This window comes from Rana temporaria, chromosome 8 (assembly GCF_905171775.1).
Source record: "Rana temporaria chromosome 8, aRanTem1.1, whole genome shotgun sequence".
In the NCBI taxonomy this organism is placed as follows: Eukaryota; Metazoa; Chordata; class Amphibia; order Anura; family Ranidae; genus Rana; species Rana temporaria.
The window spans coordinates 166,098,686-166,118,076 of NC_053496.1; the positions used below are offsets into that span (position 1 = coordinate 166,098,686).

The following is a 19,391-nucleotide window of genomic DNA, read 5'->3' on the forward strand; positions in this document are numbered from 1 at the left end:
AGTAATTCCATATAAGCACTATATATTTTTCATTTTTTGATTTTCACAAAAATTAGTTTGGAGTTCTATTGTTCCCATCGTTTATCCTTTGTTTATGGTCTATAGAGATATCCATAGGGAGTGCGCTTGATATTATGTTTTTTTGTCCTCTATCCCTCTTAACCAAGGTCCTCTATCCCTCATAACTGAGGTCCTTCATCCCTCGTAACTGAGGTCCTTCATCCCTCGTAACTGAGGTCCTTCATCCCTCGTAACTGAGGTCCTCCATCCCTCGTAACTGAGGTCCTCCATTCCTTTATACCCAAGGTCCTCCATTCTTCGTAACTGAGGTCCTCCATCCCTCGTACATTAAGTCCTCCATCCCTCGTAATTGAGGTGCTCATTCCACCGTAACTGAGGTCTTCCATACATCATAACTGAGGTTCTTTATCCCTAGTAACTGAGATCCTCGATTCTTCGTAACTGAGGTCCTCCATCCCTCGTGTTCCTCCTTCCCTCGTAGTCCAAGTTCCTCCATCCCTCGTAACTGAGTTCCTCCATCCCTCGTAACTGAGTTCCTCCATCCCTCGTAACTTAGTTCCTCCATCCCTCGTAACTGAGTTCCTCCATCCCTCGTAACTGAGTTCCTCTATCCCTCGTAACTCAGGTCCTCCATCCCTCGTAACTGAGGTCCTCTATCCCTCGTAACCGAGTTCCTCCATCCCTCGTAACCGAGTTCCTCCATCCCTCGTAACCGAGTTCCTCCATCCCTCGTAACTGAGTTCCTCCATCCCTCGTAACTGAGGTCCTCCATCCCTCGTAATTGAGGTCCTCCATCCCTCGTAACTGAGGTCCTCCATCCCTCGTAACTGAGGTCCTCCATCCCTCGTAACTGAGGTCCTCTATCCCTTGTAACTGAGGTCCTCCATTCCTCGTAACTGAGGTCCTCCATCCCTCGTAACCGAGTTCCTCCATCCCTCGTAACCGAGTTCCTCCATCCCTCGTAACCGAGTTCCTCCATCCCTCGTAACCGAGTTCCTCCATCCCTCGTAACTGAGTTCCTCCATCCCTCGTAACTGAGGTCCTCCATCCCTCGTAATTGAGGTCCTCCATCCCTCGTAACTGAGGTCCTCCATCCCTCGTAACTGAGGTCCTCTATCCCTTGTAACTGAGGTCCTCCATTCCTCGTAACTGAGGTCCTCCATCCCTCGTAACCAAGTTCCTCCATCCCTCGTAACCGAGTTCCTCCATCCCTCATAACCAAGTTCCTCCATCCCTCAGAACTGAGGTCCTCCATCCAGACTAGATGTAGGACACACATCTTTGGGCCTCACGTACACAGACACTTGAGCTGAGGTGGATCCCCAGCACTTTGTGGCACAGCCATGCTCTGGTGTACAAAGATGGCTCCTGTATACTCACGCATGTACCTGTGGTGGTTCTCCCCAAACACAGAAGTGGTACACATGGTTAGAAGTGCCATGCACAGGTAAATGCCGGTGAACAAACTGTGTTTACCCAAGCAGAGCCGCATATAGCCATTCACTTATATTGGTGGATGTGTGTGGAACGGCCAGCCCCTCAGGCATCAGAAAAGTGTGAGGGATTTGACACCTTCATGCCCAGATGGGTGAGGCCTTACAAGTAATGTGCTTAGTGATGTATTCCTCACCAAATGAACTAAACTTGCACCCAGAATAAGCCCCTTTATAGAACCAGGCTACAACCCAAAGCATCTCACTCCTTTCCCATGCAATCTGCAGATAGGACGCCACACATTTCACCTCCTTATTTCCTATGAACTGGAAAACCCCAGAACTAGGGCAAGAACCAGCAGCTGCTACAAAACTACAACTCCCAGAATCCTCCGTCGCGGCAGAGCACGTGATATCGCGGGGCTCCAATCTCCGTACAGGAACTCGGCTGCGATAAGGAGGCTTGGAACGCACAGCCTCCGTGAAACGCAAGCGCTGCACTTCCGGCGAGCGACTTCCGGCCAGCCTGCAAAAATAGAAGAGCCAAGGCTTGAGGGAAACAGCTGCAGGTTAGTGATGAATGGACGGTGGGGGGCGGTGCAGGATGATGGAGATAATTGACGCGTTTATAGAATAAAGGATGCTGTCAATGTTCATTTCCCACTGACTCCATCTGTTTTGACACCAACAGGGTTATGCTTGAAGGAATAATGTGCAGCAAGTAGTCAGGTTTCATTTTGCTGGAGTCAAGGGAATAAGAGCTGAGTTGTGATTGGCTGTTCTAGGTTTTTGCCATAAAATGAACCCAGGCAAGGTGTAGCAACAGCCCCACTCCATGGTGGTCCCAGCCGCGGCCGGTCCTCACCTTTTCCTTCAGTCGGTGAGAAAAGAAGGCCTTGTGTAAGCTCCAAGTTGGGTCTGTAACACTCCCTGCCCATCATGTGACAGCAATGGATGCCTGGTCAGCCAATCACCACTCACCGGTGCCGTCATGTGGGCAGAAAGGAAGTGAGTCACATGATCCCCCCTATACCTGGAAGTACTGGGTCTGCCTGTTCTTCCTCCCGAGGTGAACAGACCAGCAGGGGGGGCTAAACAAAGAAATGTGGGGACCAGAATTAACCACTTAACCCCCCGGACCATATTGTTGCCCAAAGACCAGAGCACTTTTTGCGATTTGGCACTGCGTGGCTTTAACTGACAACTGCGCGGTCGTGCGACGTGGCTCCCAAACAAAATTGGCGTCCTTTTTTCCCCACAAATAGAGCTTTCTTTTGGTGGTATTTGATCACCTCTGCGGTTTTTAGTTTTTGCGCTATAAACAAAAATAGAGCGACAATTTTGAAAAAAAATAATATTTTTTACTTTTTGCTATAATAAATATCCCCCAAAAATATATAAAAAAACTTTATTTTTCCTCAGTTTAGGCCGATACGTATTCTTCTACCTATTTTTCGTAAAAAATAAGCGTTTATTGATTGGTTTGTGCAAAAGTTATAGCGTTTACAAAATAGGGGGTATTTTTATGGCGTTTTTATTAATATTTTTTTTTTACTAGTAATGGCGGCGATCAGCGATTTTTTTTCCGGTACTGCGACATTATGGCGGACACTTCCGACACTTTTGACATATTTTTGGGACAATTGGCATTTTTATAGCGATCGGTGCTATAAAAATGCATTGGATTACTATAAAAATGCCACTGGCAGTGAAGGGGTTAACACTAGGGGGCGGGGAAGGGGTTAAGTATGTCCCTGGGTGTGTTCTAACTGAAGGGGGGGTGTGGCCTCACTAGGGGAAATGACTGATCTTCTGTTCATACATTGTATGAACAGAAGATCAGCATTTCCCCTGCTGACAGGACCGGGAGCTGTGTGTTTACACACACAGCTCCCGGTCCCCGCTCTGTAACGAGCGATCGCGTGTGCCTGGCGGCGATCACGCCCGCCGGGCACGCGCACTGGAGTCGGGGGCGAGCGGGGTGCGAGAGAGCCGACGTAGAGCTACGGGCTCTCGCGCAGGGGAGCCAACTTGCCGCCGTAAAACGGCAAGTAGATAAAGGCGCACATTTTGCAAAAGACTATTAAAGCGGAGGTCCATCCGAATGTTTTTATTTTTTTTAAAAGCCAGCAGCTACAAATACGGCAGCGGCTGACGTTTAAAAAATGGACACTTACCCGCGATGTCGGCAGCCGAAGCTCTCTCGGCTGCCCCCGCTGCCATCCTCAGTGAGGGGATCAGGAAGTGAAGCGTTGTGAGTCTATGCCTGGAAGTGGGTGCAAATACCTGTCTTAGACAGGTATCTGCACCAACCCCCCCTGATAGGTGCCACCAGGGGGGGGGGGGGGGGGGTGTTTCCGAAAAGTTTAGTTTTTGGGTGGAACTCCGCTTTAAATGCAGCAGCACTGACCTGATGATCAATGTGTGTTTATTACCTCTTTTTGTAGTTATTATTAGGGGTGCAACGGATCAAAAAACTCACGGTTCGGATCGTTCCTCGGATCAGGAGTCACGGATCGGATCATTTTTCGGATCAGCAAAAAAAAAATTCTCCCCCACTGTTATATCCACATCTCCCCCCCCCCCCATTGTAATATCCACTTCTCCACCCCCTTCTTGGTGCAGACAGACCCCCCCTTGTCGGTGCAGACAGACCCCCCCCTTCCCTCTCTCGGTGCAGACAGATTCCCCCCCCTCTCCGTGCAGACAGACACCCCCAGTAGTGGGACTCCCAATTAGCAGTGTCCCACGAGTGCGGGCTCCTCCACCTCTGTGAGTGTAAACAGAGGAGGGCCGCCTCCAGGTGTACCAAGATGGCCGGAGCTAGGCCGAAGCCGCGGCCTTTCCTAACGTTATGGCGCAATTGCTTCTTGAATCCAGGCCATTGTTTTATTCTTTGCTTTCAGTTGCCTTTCTTTGTTTTACTGAGGAATGTTATTACAAATTACATTTTTTTATTTATTTTTTATCTTGCATTTTGGAAATTGTTAATTTTTTTTTCTCCTGTAATGTTTTAGTCTTGTACCTGAACTAATTTGGTCAAATTTCTTTCCTGTGTGTTTTATTTCATACCAGTACATTGTGCATCAGTTACATGGTGTCATTGGGATACGGGGCCCCAACATTGCCGGCATCATCTGAGGATGGAGAAAGACAGGAGTCACATGACCAAGGAAATATTAAACCTCACATTGGAGATCATCTATCTACTGACCGGAGAGGTGAGGAGGATTCTGGGAGGTCACATGACATCACTCTTCTATTAATAACATACAGACCTGACCAGAGAGGTGAGGAGGATTCTGGGAGGTCACATGACATCAGTGGCGTAACCAGAGTTATGGGCGCCCGAGGCAGATTTTTTTTTCTGCCCCCCCCCCCCCCCCCCTTATATAAACATTCACTCTGGTTGGATCCCCTTTAGCCCTCACCTGTCCTGCCAGCAGACATACCTCAATAACGTATCCCTGATTACACAGCACCCTGCATCACTGGACCCCTTTAAATTACACATCCCCCTGCACCTCTGGGCTCCTTTACATTACACAGCACCCTGCATCACTGGACCCCTTTACATTACACAGCACCCTGCACCTCTGGGCCCCTTTACATTACACAGCACCCTGCACCTCTGGGCCCCTTTACATTACACAGCACCCTGCACCTCTGGGCCCCTTTACATTACACAACCCCCTGCACCTCTGGACCCCTTTACATTACACAGCACCCTGCACCTCTGGGCCCCTTTACATTACACAGCACCCTGCACCTCTGGGCCCCTTTACATTACACAACCCCCTGCACCTCTGGGCCCCTTTACATTACACAGCACCCTGCACCTCTGGGCCCCTTTACATTACACAGCACCCTGCACCTCTGGACCCCTTTACATTACACAGCACCCTGCATCACTGGACCCCTTTACATTACACCGCATTATGCACCTCTAGACCCCTTTACATTACACAGCACCCTGCACCTCTGGGCCCCTTTACATTACACAACCCCCTGCACCTCTGGACCCCTTTACATTACACAGCACCCTTCACCTCTGGACCCCTTTACATTACACCGCATTATGCACCTCTAGACCCCTTTACATTACACAGCACCCTGCACCTCTGGACCCCTTTACATTACACAGCACCCTATACATTACACAGCACCCTGCACCTCTGGACCCCTTTACATTACACAGCCCCCTGAAGCCCTTTACATTACACAGCACCCTGCAGCTCTGGACCTCCTGCATGTTGCACAGACCCCTGTTCAGTGTAACCCCCCCTTCAGTGTAGCCCCCCATTCAGTGCAGCCCCCCTTCTGTGTAGCCTCTCCCATCAGTGCAGCCCCCCCATCAGTGCAGCCCCCCCTTCAGTGTAGCCCCCCCATCTGTGTAGCCCCACCTTCAGTGTAGCCCCCGTTCAACGCAGTCCCCCCTTCAGTGTAGCCCTCCTTTCAGTGTAGCCCCCCTTCAGTGTAGTCCCCCCCCATTCAGTACCTCTGGTAAGCATGGCGGGTTTCCTGTCGATAAGGGTCTGCCGTCGGATAGTGCCCGTCACATGCAGCAGGTCCCCCTCCCCCTGTTTACACATAAACAGAGAGGAGGGGAGGCGGCTTCACTCTGCTGCTCGGCCGGGCTGACATCCGGGATCGCACAGAGAGCCCCCGGCCACGAGAGGAGGGGATAGTAGGTGCAGCGGTGAGCGGTGTCACCCTGCACCCCTCTCACTGTGCCGCTGCGGCGCTGTCTAAACCCGCGGCGCTGCCACCATTTCAATTGCGGAGGGGCTCCGGCTCCCCCCCTCAGCTCAGCGCCCGGGGCAGACACACCGGCGCCCCCCCCGGTTGTTACGCCACTGCATGACATCACTCTTATCTCTGTTAATACAATACAGCTGGTAGAAATCCTTTGTAGATTTTGTTACTTTTACAATGTTATATGTTCTAACCACGGAAACATGTATATAAATTTGTATATACAGGATTATGTACCTTTGAGCAAATCTGATGTGCCTATCACAAGAAGCATGAGTTCCCGGGTGTCAGGACGATGGGGGAGGAGTCACAGTCCCATCATGGAGCTTCCATCTCCCTCCCTGATAACTAAGAATAACAAAGACCAGAAGATTCTAGAAGTCACCCAGAAGATCATAGAGTTGCTGACAGGAGAGGTGAGCGGTGCCGGGAATTCTGGGACATTATCCAGTAACAGACAAGGGGTGTGTCTGGATGGTGACGGTATCATTGTGTGTGTCAGGTTCCTATAAGGTGTGAGGATGTCACTGTCTATTTCTCCATGGAGGAGTGGGAGTATATAGAAGGACACAAGGATCTCTACAAGGACGTCATGATGGAGAAGCGGCCACTTCCCAAAATAAAAGGTAAGACAACTCCCAGTAAGTGATATTTGGTTTATATTGGGGGTCAAACACCAGGAGAATGGAAAAACCCCACCCTTTGGTCCAGCTGAGAATTCATCCTAAGGAGTGCAAGGTCTGCCTCAGACTGGCTTAAGGCCCCATTCACACCCAAGCATAGCTTTTACAGGCAGAAAGTCGCGCAATTTTTGCGGCAGTTTTTAATGCGATTTTGACGCTTTTTTCCACGATTTTGTACAGGTCAAAAGCCCCATCTAAATAATGCCAGACCTGTAATGCGCAGGCGCAGTACGGAGGAGAAAGGAGCCGCCGAAAGTCTCTGAACATGATCAGCTGTACACGGCGCCTGCGCAATTAAGACTACATTGTGCCGCACGCTCCCAATGCTCGTGCAACTCTACAAGGGGCGGGTGTATTATTCAATGAACTCTGCAAGGAGCGGATGCCTACAGAAGAGGCCGTATTGTATCAGCTCTGCCCATCATTCTAAAATACGGCGTCTTCTGCGGCATCCGCCCCTTACATGCTTCTCAATAATACATCCGCCCCTTTGACAAATGCACCCCCATCGTATGAGCTCTGCCCATCATGTTAAAATACGGCCTGTTCTGTATGCACCCGCCCCTTGCAGAGTTCAATGAATAATACACCCGCCCCTTGCAGAGTTCAATGAATAATACAGCTGCCCCTTGCAGAGTTCAATGAATAATACACCCGCCCCTTGCAGAGTTCAATGAATAATACACCCGCCCCTTGCAGAGTTCAATGAATAATACAGCTGCCCCTTGCAGAGTTCAACGAATAATACACCCGCCCCTTGCAGAGTTCAATGAATAATACAGCTGCCCCTTGCAGAGTTCAACGAATAATACACCCGCCCCTTGCAGAGTTCAATGAATAATACACCCGCCCCTTGCAGAGTTCAATGAATAACACACCCGCCCCTTGCAGAGTTCAATGAATAATACACCTGCCCCTTGCAGAGTTGCATGAGCATCAGGAGCATGTGGCACAATGAAGTCTTATCTGCGCAGGCGCCGTCTACAGCTGATCAACAGCTGTTCATGTTCGGAGACTTTTGGCGGCTCCTTTGTCCTCCGTACTGCGCAAGTGCTGCGCCTGCGCAGTACAGGGCGGGCGTTATTCGACGGCGGTCATTTCTCGTCAGAACACAGGCAACTTGTTCGTCCGAATAAATTACTTTATTATGATGGGCAGTGTACAAGTTACAGCAGCTTATGCGTTTTGGCAATAAGCCTTAATCATAACCATCATGGCTATGACAGGCTTATTGCCAAAGCACCTAAGCTGCTGTAATTTGTACACTCTGCCCATCATAATGAAGTCATTTATTTGCATAGGTGTGCACAGCCTATTGCATCAGGGTGTGCACCCCAAAGCTCAAACACAGACTACCGATCACTCACGTTGAAAGGGAAGGGGTCGGTAAGTTACATATTTCCCCACTCATCCTAAAACATCCCTGCAGCAACAGCCAGAGGAAGAGGAGAGTAGGGTAGCCAGAAGCACTGCAAGGGGAAGGAGGGGGTGAAACCTAGGCAGTAGGGGGAATCTGTGCTGTACAGAGTGATTAGGGTGTGCCTGGGCATACCTGGCACACCCTGTGCGCACGCTTATGTTTATTTGGAAGAACGGGTTGTTGGCTCTCTATTCTCTCAAGTAAATGGTGGTGTCACCCTGCTCTAGGCAGTCTAGAAGGGGTTGTGACTCTTACTTTATGAAAAACTTTGCAAATTCTATAGATGGAGATATATATATCTATGTACACAGTGTTTAGAAATGTACACTAACTATAGGTTTCTGCACTGGGCTGTAATTCTTTGTCACAATATTGTGCCGATTATTTGGTGCCAATCCATGGCAGCATGCATGTAGTAGTAGTAGCCATGAATGCTGCCATGGATTGGCACCAGGAAAGGAAAATTACAGTAAGTATTTGATTCAATTTTCAGTTTTTCTGGTGCCAACGTGGCAGCATACTTGTAGTAGGCAGGGCTACTACTACCACATATATGCTGCCATGGATTGGCACCAAGAAAGGAAAATGATGGTAAGTATTTGATTACATTTTCAGTTTTTCTGGTGCCAACGTGGCAGCATACATGTAGTATGCAGGGCTACTACTACCACATATATGCTGCCATGGATTGGTGCCAGGAAAGGAAAATTACGGTAAGTATTTGATACAATTTTCAGTTTTTATGGTGCCAACGTGGCAGCATACATACAGTAGGCAGGGCTACTACTACCACATGTATGCTGCCATGGATTGGTGCCAGGAAAGGAAAATGATGGTAAGTATTTGATACCATTTTCAGCTTTCCTGGTGCCAACGTGGCAGCATACATGTAGTATGCAGGGCTACTACTACCACATATATGCTGCCATGGACTGGTGCCAGGAAAGGAAAATGACGGTAAGTATTTGATAACATTTTTAGTTTTACTGGTGCCAACGTGGCAGCATACATGTAGTAGGCAGGGCTACTACTACCACATGTAAAAACAAAAATGGGAAGGTCCCCCAGTGGGGTTTTTTAGCGGCATTATGTGAGAACATCGTGCCGCTAAAAAACCCCACTGGGGGACCTTCCCATTTTTGTTTTTGCATTTTCGGGGTGCGCAGCACACGGACTCCGCATATGCGTTTTCCTTGCTACTACCACATGTATGCTATCATGGATTGGTGCCAGGAAAGGAAAATTACGGTAAGTATTTGATACAATTTTCCATTTTTTGTTCTCGCAGACTTGAACCTGAAGGATTGTGAAGTCGAGAGTCATACACTGCCCTTGATATCGTCGAATGTAAACAGTAATACAACTCCTACGCCCAATAAAACCAGCCTAAAAAGCTGTAGGAAGAAATGGCCAAGAAAACGGAAGCTGAAGTGGGTAAGAAAAGCCAAAGCAAGACCCGCCGTTGGTGAAAAAATGTCAACATTGTTGAATCATGAGTGGTCACAATGTGCATCTCCAACGAAGGCAGCTTCTGCTGCTTGTAGTCCTGATGATAACTCTCCAGCAAATAGAAGCCTGTCAGACCCGCGCACGATTGAACATTTGTCTCATAAGAACAGCGATAGGTGTGCCCAGACGCAACCAGTTTTAAAAAAAATTAAATCGGAGTCCCCCTCTGCCACCAGTGCTGGCTTCCTGACCTCAGACGTCTTTGGACCTACAGAATACATAGAAGCCAAGGTTCCATCTGGAGTTAATGAAGACTTTGGGTCATACGTGACGTCGTGTTACACAGATATTTATGCTTCAACTGATCATCCACAGTGCACCCCTCACATTATAAAGGAGGAGCCTGTGTCTTGCGATGAAGATGGACAGACGGTTTCTCTACCTGATCACTGCCCAGCCACATATTATACACAGTGTGTGTCCAATGGTATTAAAGAGGAACCAGATTTATTTTCAATAGGACATATTGATGATTATGACCCCGCTGGTGCTGAACAATACAGATCTGATTTGGTTAGGATGGAATCTGCCTCCCATGACGTAGGTTCTACGCCCACAGATTGTTTGCAAAGACCATGTACATCCATGGAACCCAAGCCAAAACAACGTGCCACCTCTAATCCTGGTAGGACCACAAATCTTATAGCAAGTACAATCGTAGATGCTTCTCCAAGACATTATACAAATACAGAGTTTTCGCCAACACAATGCACAGCCATAAGTCACGCACCCATAAGTCACGCACCAAGATATTGTCCAAACACAGATCAGTTCAACGTTACAAAGGAAGAATCTTTCTCTGATAAAGAAAGCAATGATGATCCTACCCCTATAGAATATTCAGACGCTCATTATGCGTTAGTTCAGGGGAGTCTGAACGACAGAAGTAAAAACCGTAGCCAGAAGTGGAGCAAAAAGTTGTCTATAGCCAACGGACGCGATTACAACAAAGCCTACTGCGAAAAAACGACTCCTTTGGTCCACCAACCCTCCCTACTCTCACAGACTAGCTACGTCTGCTCCGTATGCAAGAAGAGTTTCACTTCTGGCTTCGGCTTAGTCAGGCACCAAACGGTCCACAACGGGAATAAGGTGGCCTGCCCGCAGTGCGGAAAACTGTTTTTCTACAAGTCGAGCCTACTCATCCACCAGCGCATTCACACTGGAGAAAAACTTTTTGGCTGCCCTGTCTGTGGGAAATGCTTCACCAACAATTCGAACCTTATTGTCCATCAACGTATTCACACCGGAGAGAAGCCCTTTTCTTGCCTGGTGTGTGGGAAACGGTTTGGCCATAAGGGCCACCTCAACAGGCACGCGAGGACTCACGGCGCTGAAAAAGTGACAGAAAGCATTGGAGACGATGAGCCGACCAGTTGGGTGGACCAGCAGGCTCTCAAAATGTACGACACTAGCTCTTATTCTGCTTACAACAAAAGACATCAGAGTGTAGAGTCACCACCACAATGGTAAAGCCATCCATTTTCTAAGCTTTTATTGAAAAAGAGAATAAAAAGACAGGGGGCACCACAAATACGGTTTTTAATTTTATAATCTAATGCCGCGTACACACGATCGGAAATTCCGACAAGAAAACCGTGGGCTAGATTCAGTTAGGGGCGCGCATTGTTACGGCGGCGCATCGTATTGTATTTACGCTACGCCGACGCAACTTACAGGAGCTAGTGCAGTATTCACAAAGCACTTGCTCTGTAAGTTGCGGCGGCGTAGCGTAAATGGGGCCGGCGTAAGCGCGCGTAATTCAAATGTGGAAGGGGGGCGTGTTTTATGTAAATCTATGATGACCTGATGTGATTGACGTTTTGTACGGACGGCGGAATTTCTAAAACGTGTGTACGCAGCATAATAAGCATCTACACTTAGTTGGTGGCGCCCTCTGTTCTTTATTCTGTTTTCAGTACATGACCACAGCGGACCTATCCAATACTCTGATTCAGAGGAGCTGCAGCTATTCAGGAGAGACTATATAATATCGGACTTTGAATATTGGACTTCCCCCTCTCCTCCTCTTCATATTTCTCTTCCCATCACTTCTCAGTTTCTTTGTGCTATAAATTGTTGCATTTTTTTCTAAGCTTTTATTACCTATTGAGGGGTGTAGCTACCTTGGGATTCTTCATTTTCAATCAGGACTACAACAGACAATCCAGTACCATGGTACCCCACTGGTGGCCCAAGGAATGCATTTGGCCCTTTGGTACTTATTTTGATCCCCAACAGAGGTCGGTGTTTTCTCACCCAGCTATTCTCTCAATCCTAAACAAAATGTCACCTAGTATTTTTGGTGCAGAGTTCCCCCGTGTCATTTAATGTGCTGAAAAGAAAGCCAGGAACCATCACTCTGTTCTAATTGGGGGCTCCCTGTAGCACCGTTTTGCCTACGGTGTTGTTTACATGGGTTTGGTTTATTTCTTTTACTTAGGGGAGCTGTAGGGACCACAAACAGGGAAGTGCTGAATCGCCAAGAAGCTGTGCAGTTGTAACAGTCTCATTTGACCTGTCCCCAATCTCTTGCAGCATGTGCCCCGTGATCCACCACTTATATTATGTCTTCAGTCTCTGGCAATTTCCAGTAGCATTTGAAAAAAATATTAGCTAGATTCAGGTAGCCGGGCCCATTGTTACGGCGGCGTATCGTATTTACGCTACGCCGCCGTAAATCAGAGAGGCAAGTGCTGTATTCACAAAGCACTTGCCTCCTAACTTACGGCGGCAGAGCGTAAATGGGGCCGGCGTAAGCGCGCCTAATTCAAATGAGGATGTGTTTTATGTAAATGGGTGGTGACCCGACGTGATTGACGTTTTTTACGAACGGTGCATGCGCCATCCGTGTACATATCCCAGTGTGCATTGCTCCAAAGTACGCCGCAAGGACATATTGGTTTCGACGTGAACGTAAATTACGTCCAGCCCCATTCACGGACGACGCGGGAAAGACAGCCATACTTAACATTGGCTACGCCACCTAGGGGGCAGCTTTATCTTTACGCGGCGTACCTCTTACGGAATCGGCGTATCTAGTCATTTACATATTCTACGCTGAACTCAACGGAAGCGTCACCTAGCGGCCAGCGGAAAAAGTGCACCCTAAGATACGACGGCGTAGGAGACTTACGCCGCTCGTATCTTAGCCTAATTTAAGCGTATCTGGTTTCCAGAACCCTACCTGAATCCAGCTATATACCTGTATCCTTTCAGTCTCTTACCATCTTTTGTGGTATATCCACAGTCCCAGTAGCACCTCTGCAGTACATAACCATAGTTGTAGCATGCCATAGCAATTTGCCAGTAGTATGTTTGAAGGTCCTAACCATCTCTTAAGCCCTGTACACACGCTCGGTTTTCTCAGCGGTAAAAATTCTGCAGAGAAAACCGAGGGGAAAGCCGAGAACCCGGCAGGAAGACTGCCATGGAGCTTTGGCTGGGAATCCCGGCCATGTGTATGCTCCATCGGCACTGCCTCGCAGCGTTTCCCATAGGTAAGTAGTAGATCTGGCGGGGAAATAACGCTGGAAATCCCGATGGGAAAATGGAGAGCTTGGCCCAGATTCACAGAGAGCGGGCGCACATTACGCCGCCGTAGAGCAAACAATGTACGCTACGCCAACGCAGCGCAGAGAGGCAAGCATGGAATTCACCAAGCCAGTGCTCCCAACTCTGCGCTGGGTTTTGAAGGCGTACGCCGAAGTAGGTGGAAGTGGGCGTGAGCCATGCAAATGATGGGCCGAGCACCAGACAGATACGTATCACGAACTGCGCATGCGCCGAGACGTGGACGTAGCCCCCTGCGCATGCTCACAACCACGTCGGAACTGCCTAAACTACGCCGGATCACTGTGTATGGCGTGAATGTAACCTACGCCCAGCCAGACACCTCCAACGTAAAATACGCCGGCTTGTGTTCCCTGGTGCAGACCTTTGCATGTCTGGTGCTGGGTTACACCTCCTTTATGGGGGATAACTTTACGCCGGACGTACAACTTACGCACACTGCGTCGGGAGCACGTATGTTCGTGAATCGCCGTATTTCACTCATTTGCATATTTGAATGGCTAATCAATAGGAGCGCCACCATGCGTCCAGCCTAAATGTGCGCCCACCCTACGCCGGCGTAGGCAAGTTACGTCGGCGGGATGAAGCCTGTTTTTAGGCGCATCTTAGTTTGTGGGTCCGGCGCACAGATACGACGGCGCACATTTGCACTTACGTCGCCGTATCTTGTTATACGTCGGCGTAAGTGCTTGGCAGTTTTCCTGCTGGGAAAACCGGTCGTGTGTACGAGGCTTTATAATACATTTTCTGTATCTAACCATCTCCCATTGCGTGTCCGCAGCCTGAAACCATGCCTGTATCATGCTGCAGTCTCTTATCATCTCCTGTTGTATGTCTGCAGTGTACAGCCATTTTTTAACCAGGGTTCCATGAAATCCTAGGGTTCCTCCAGAGGTGGCTAGGGGTTCTTTGAGCTGTGGGTAATTTACCTTCTGTTTGATAATGCCTGCATAGTTCCAGGTCCAACACCACTTGGCAGAGCCAGAATCATGACTGTTAAGCCTCGTACACATGTACGGGTTTCCCGGCAGTAAAAATACTTTTTACCGCCGGGAAACCAGAGAGGAAAACCGAGAACCTGCTTTGTAACTTTTTCCCTCTACACACGACTGGGTTTCCCGACAGGAAAACTTCCACGAGAGCTTTGGTCGGGAACCCTGGCCGTGTGTATGCTCCATCGCAGTGTTTCCCATAGGAAAACTGCCGGGTTAAAAACCGGCGGGAAAAAGGAGATCTGGTTCTCTTTCTTTCCCGGCAGTTTTCCTGTCAGTAAAACTGCCATGGAGCATACACACTGCCGGTTTTTCTGGCCAAAAGCTCTCATGGCAGTTTTCCCCGACGGGAAAACCGGTCGTGTGTACAAGGCTTAAGGGTGGCATTTCTGACCACTAGAAGTCTTCCCACCAGCCACAACCAATGTAAGGGTCATTTTCTCAATGGCAACCAATGGAATAATCTTAGCAGGGGTTCCCTGAGACCTAAACATAATTGCAAGTGTTATTTTGGAGTAAAAAGGTTAACAAAGACTGGTTTGATAGTAAAGGAAAATACAGAACCCCTGTCAGGTTTTTATCGCTGCCTTTGTCCCTACCGGGAAGACTTTCTCTCACTTCCATTTCTGATGACCACACAAGAAGTGAAGGATAATCTCCTCAGCAAAGGACAGCATTAGAAACCTTACCAAAGTTCTGACCATTCCCTACTCTACTGGAAAGCTAAAAGAAAAAAAAAAGTTTTGGCTTTGGTCTTGAGCCTCATTTACGGCTTGAGATCAAGATCACATGACTTGTGCCTAGGTTTTTTGGTCATTGGATCAGCTGCCAACAGAATAAATAAACAAACATGGTAGATCACTTGTTCCACCTCCAATTATTTGAGATGTCTTCTGTTATCTATTTACATGATGATCAGTGTAACATTAGGTCAGGGTTTCTCATCCAGGGTTCCTCCAGAGGTTGCTTGGGGTTCCTTGAGCAATTTCTGCCTCTCAGATAAGTTTCCACTGACACCATTGATCTTTTTAGCTATCTGTAAGGGGGTTCACAAGTGTAATGGGCCGTACACACGACCGAACATGTCTGCTGAAACTGGTCCGCGGACCAGTTTCAGCAGACATGTTCGGTCGTGTGTAGGCCCGAGCGGGCAGGATTCCAGCATACATTTGCCCGCCGGGCCTTTTTCCAGCGGGCAAATATTTCTTGGCTTGTTTTAAAACAGCCCGCTGAAATCCTGCCCGCTCGGACATGTTCGGTCGTCTGTACAGACCTACCGTACATGTCCGAGCGCCCGCCATCCCTCGCATGCGTCAAATGACTTTGACGCATGCGTGGAAGCATTGAACTGGCAGGGCCGCCCACGTCGCCGCGTCATCGTCGCGGCGCGGACACGCCCCGCGTATTGTTTACGCGCGGATTTCTGTATGATGGTGAGTACAGCCACCATACAGAAATCCCCGGGCAAACATGTACGGTGAAAACGGTCCGGCGGACCGGTTTCATCGTACATGTATGCTCGTCTGTACGCGGCCTAAGGAGCGTTCTTCCCAATGACCATCACACTAATGTATTATGAGTTGTAGATATAGTCATTTTTAGCAGGGGTTCCCTGAGACTAAAAAGTTATTTCAAGGGTTCCTCATGCACACACGATCATTTTTCGGCATGAAAAAAAAACTTTGTTTTTCAGCATGTCCAAAAAACGACGTTTTCCCAACTTCATCATTAAAACGACGTTGCCCACACACCATCGTTTTTAAAAAATGCTCTAGCAAAGCGCGGTGAAGTACAACATGTACGACGGCACTATAAAGGGGAAGTTCCATTCGGATGACGCCACCCTTGGGGCTGCTTTAGCTGATTCCGTGTTAGTAAAAGACGATTCGCGCTTTTCTGTCTGTTACAGCGTGATGAATGTGCTATCTCCATTACGAACGGAAAAATGATGTGTAGCCCACACACGATCATTTTAAATGACGTTTTTGAAAAACTACGTTTTTTTCATGCCGAAAAATGATCGTGTGTACGCGGCATCAGAGTTGAAAAGTTTGAGAAAGGCTGCCTATATTGAAAGTAAAAATATATGTTTATAATTCATAATCTGAAAAGACATTGCTGGGCCTGAAGCATAGAACTTAATTTTGTCAGCTTGTCGTAGTCTTTTACGTCACTGCGTTCTTGGCAGTCAAAAGTTCACCAGACTTTTGTGTAACCGTGTGTATGCATGGCAGGCTTGAGAGGGATTCCGTCAGGAAAACCATTGTTTTTTTTCCAATGGGAAAACCGCTCGTGTGTACATGGCATAAGGCTACCTGACAAGATCTTGTTGGCTATTAGCTATAGAATGTACTGTACATACGGTCGGAATTTCCGATGGAAAAGGCTTTTCATTGAATATTCTGACCGTGTGTATGCCCCATTGGACTTTTTCCGTCGGAAAGATAGAGAGCAGGTTCTAAATTTTTCAGACGGAAAATCCGTTCGTCTGTATGGAATTCCGATGGGAAAAAAAGCACACGCATGCTCGGAAACAATCCGACACATGCGCGGAAGCATCAAACTTATTTCTCTCGCCTCATCGTAGTGTTGTACGTCATCGCGTTCCTAATGCTTGAAAGTTCAGAGAACTTTTGTGTGACCGTGTGTATGCAAGCCGAGCTTGAGCGGAAATCCGTCGGAAAAAAACATCCAACTTTTTTCCGACGGAAATTCCGTTTGTGTGTACAGGGCATTAGTGTGATAGTCAGTGGGAAGAATGCTCCCTACATTTGTGGTCATTGGGAAGCAGAGCTTTTTTTCTCAGAAAATAGGTGCAGGAACTCAAGCACGACCCGTTCAGATTTCACAAACAGTAGAAGGGTCTTAAAGGGGCATTAAATACCAGGATTGCATTACATACAAAGTGCAGAGTTCAGGGGGGGGTTACACACAGAGTGCAGAGCTGTCACTTGTAAACACAGAAACCAGACAAGTGATTGTGGTGATCAGGCACCAATGGGTCTGAGCCAAAGGTGGTGGAACTGAGTTCCCCCAAGTTCCCCCTGAAAAAAAGCCCTGTTGGGAAGAATAACCTACTTACAGAAAGCTAAAAAGATCAATGGTTTCAGTGGGAACTTATCCGAGGGGCAGAAATTGCTCAAGGAGCCTCTAGCAACCTCTGGAGGAACCCTGTTTGAGAAACCCTGATCTATAGTAACTCTTCTTCTTTGTTGCAGGTAAAGAATGGATTTGAAGCAGAAGCAAAATGTTGTCATTGAGTGCTTGACAAAGGATGGGTGTAGGCTGTCCAACATCCACGGAAGTCAACAGAGTGTTTAACCACTTAACCCCCGGACCATATTGCTGGTCAAAGACCAGAGCACTTTTTGCGATTCGGCACTGCGTCGCTTTAACAGACAATTGCGCGGTCGTGCGACGTGGCTCCCAAACAAAATTTGCGTCCTTTTTCCCCCACAAATAGAGCTTTCTTTTGGTGGTATTTGATCACCTCTGCGGTTTTTAGTTTTTGCGCTATAAACAAAAATAAAGCGACAATTTTGAAAAAAAAATAATATCTTTTACTTTTTGCTATAATAAATATCCCCAAAAATATATAAAAAAAAAATGTCCTCAGTTTAGGCCGATACGTATTCTTCTACATATTGTTCGTAAAAAAAAAATGCAATAAGCGTTTATTGATTGGTTTGCGCAAAAGTTATAGCGTTTACAAAATAGGGGGTATTTTTATGGCATTTTTATTAGTAATGGCGGCGATCAGCGATTTTTTATTTTAGGTACTGCGACATTATGACGGACACTTCGGACACTTTTGACACATTTTTGGGACCTTTGGCATTTTTATAGTGATCAGTACTATAAAAATGCATTGGATTACTAGAAAAATGCCACTGGCAGTGAAGGGGTTAATCATGTTCCCAGGGTGTGTTCTAACTGTAGGGGGGGTGGCCTCACTAGGGGAAATGACTGATCTTCTGTTCATACATTGTATGAACAGAAGATCAGCATTTCTCTCCCTGACAGAACTGGGAGCTGTGTGTTTACACACACAGCTCCCGGTCCTCGCTCTGTAACGAGCGCGGGAGTCGGGGGCGCGCGCGCCCCTAGTGGCCTGTGCGAGAGCCAACGTTATATTATGTGCTCTCACGCAGGGGAGCCGACCTGCCAGCGTAAAACGACGGCGGCTGGTCGGCAAGTGGTTAATGGTGTCATCCCCGTAAACACTCTGTTGCCTTCTGTGGATGTGGGACAGCCTGCACACTATAGTCTTTTACCATCTCCAGTAGTATGTCTGAAGGTTTTAACCCTATACTATAATTCATTTTCTGTATCTGACCACTTCAAAAATTCAATAACGGCAAATAGTTTCTGCTTAATATCCATTATTTACCTGCAATGAAAACAACTGTGCCCCTTTGCTTGCATTTATCTGGCCCTTGGGGCACTATTCCTCCCACGGACACTAACTATTGGGCACAATCCCTCCCAAAGACACCAACAATGGGGCATCCTTCCTAATATTCCTCCCAGAATGATGGGGCACCTTTTCTCCCAGTGAAATCGATGATGGGACACCCAATGACACCAAGGATGGAGCTTCTTTCTTTCCAATGATGGGACACTATTCCTCCCAATGACACCAAGGGTGGAGCTTCTTTCTTTCCAATGATGGGACACTATTCCTCCCAATGACACCAAGGATGGAGCTTCTTTCTTTCCAATGATGGGACACTATTCCTCCCAATGACACCAAGGATGGAGCTTTTTTTTTTTCCAATGATGGGACACTATTCCTCCCAATGACACCAAGGATGGAGCTTCCTTCTTTCCAATGATGGGACACTATTCCTCCCAATGACACCAAGGATGGAGCTTCCTTCTTTCCAATGATGGGACACTATTCCTCCCAATGACACCAAGGATGGAGCTTCTTTCTTTCCAATGATGGGACACTATTCCTCCCAATGACACCAAGGATGGAGCTTCTTTCTTTCCAATGATGGGA

At 47.7% G+C, this 19,391-nt stretch overlaps 1 protein-coding gene across 1 annotated transcript; it reads left to right on the forward strand.

The window, feature by feature from the left end:
* Positions 1 to 6,737: 6,737 nt before the first annotated feature.
* LOC120909875 (zinc finger protein 551-like) lies at positions 6,738 to 11,428 on the forward strand. Its single transcript, XM_040321644.1, has 2 exons — positions 6,738 to 6,835; positions 9,601 to 11,428. The coding sequence occupies exons 1-2, from the start codon at positions 6,751 to 6,753 to the stop codon at positions 11,292 to 11,294; spliced, it is 1,779 nt and encodes a 592-aa protein (XP_040177578.1). The 5' UTR covers positions 6,738 to 6,750; the 3' UTR covers positions 11,295 to 11,428.
* The last annotated feature ends 7,963 nt before the right edge of the window (positions 11,429 to 19,391 follow it).

Coding starts and splice junctions, on each gene's coding strand:
- LOC120909875 (XM_040321644.1), top strand. CDS start 6,751: ATGGAGGAGTGGGAGTATATAGAAGGACACAAGGATCTCTACAAGGAC. Junction 6,836..9,600: donor GCCACTTCCCAAAATAAAAG/GTAAGACAACTC, acceptor TTGTTCTCGCAG/ACTTGAACCTGAAGGATTGT.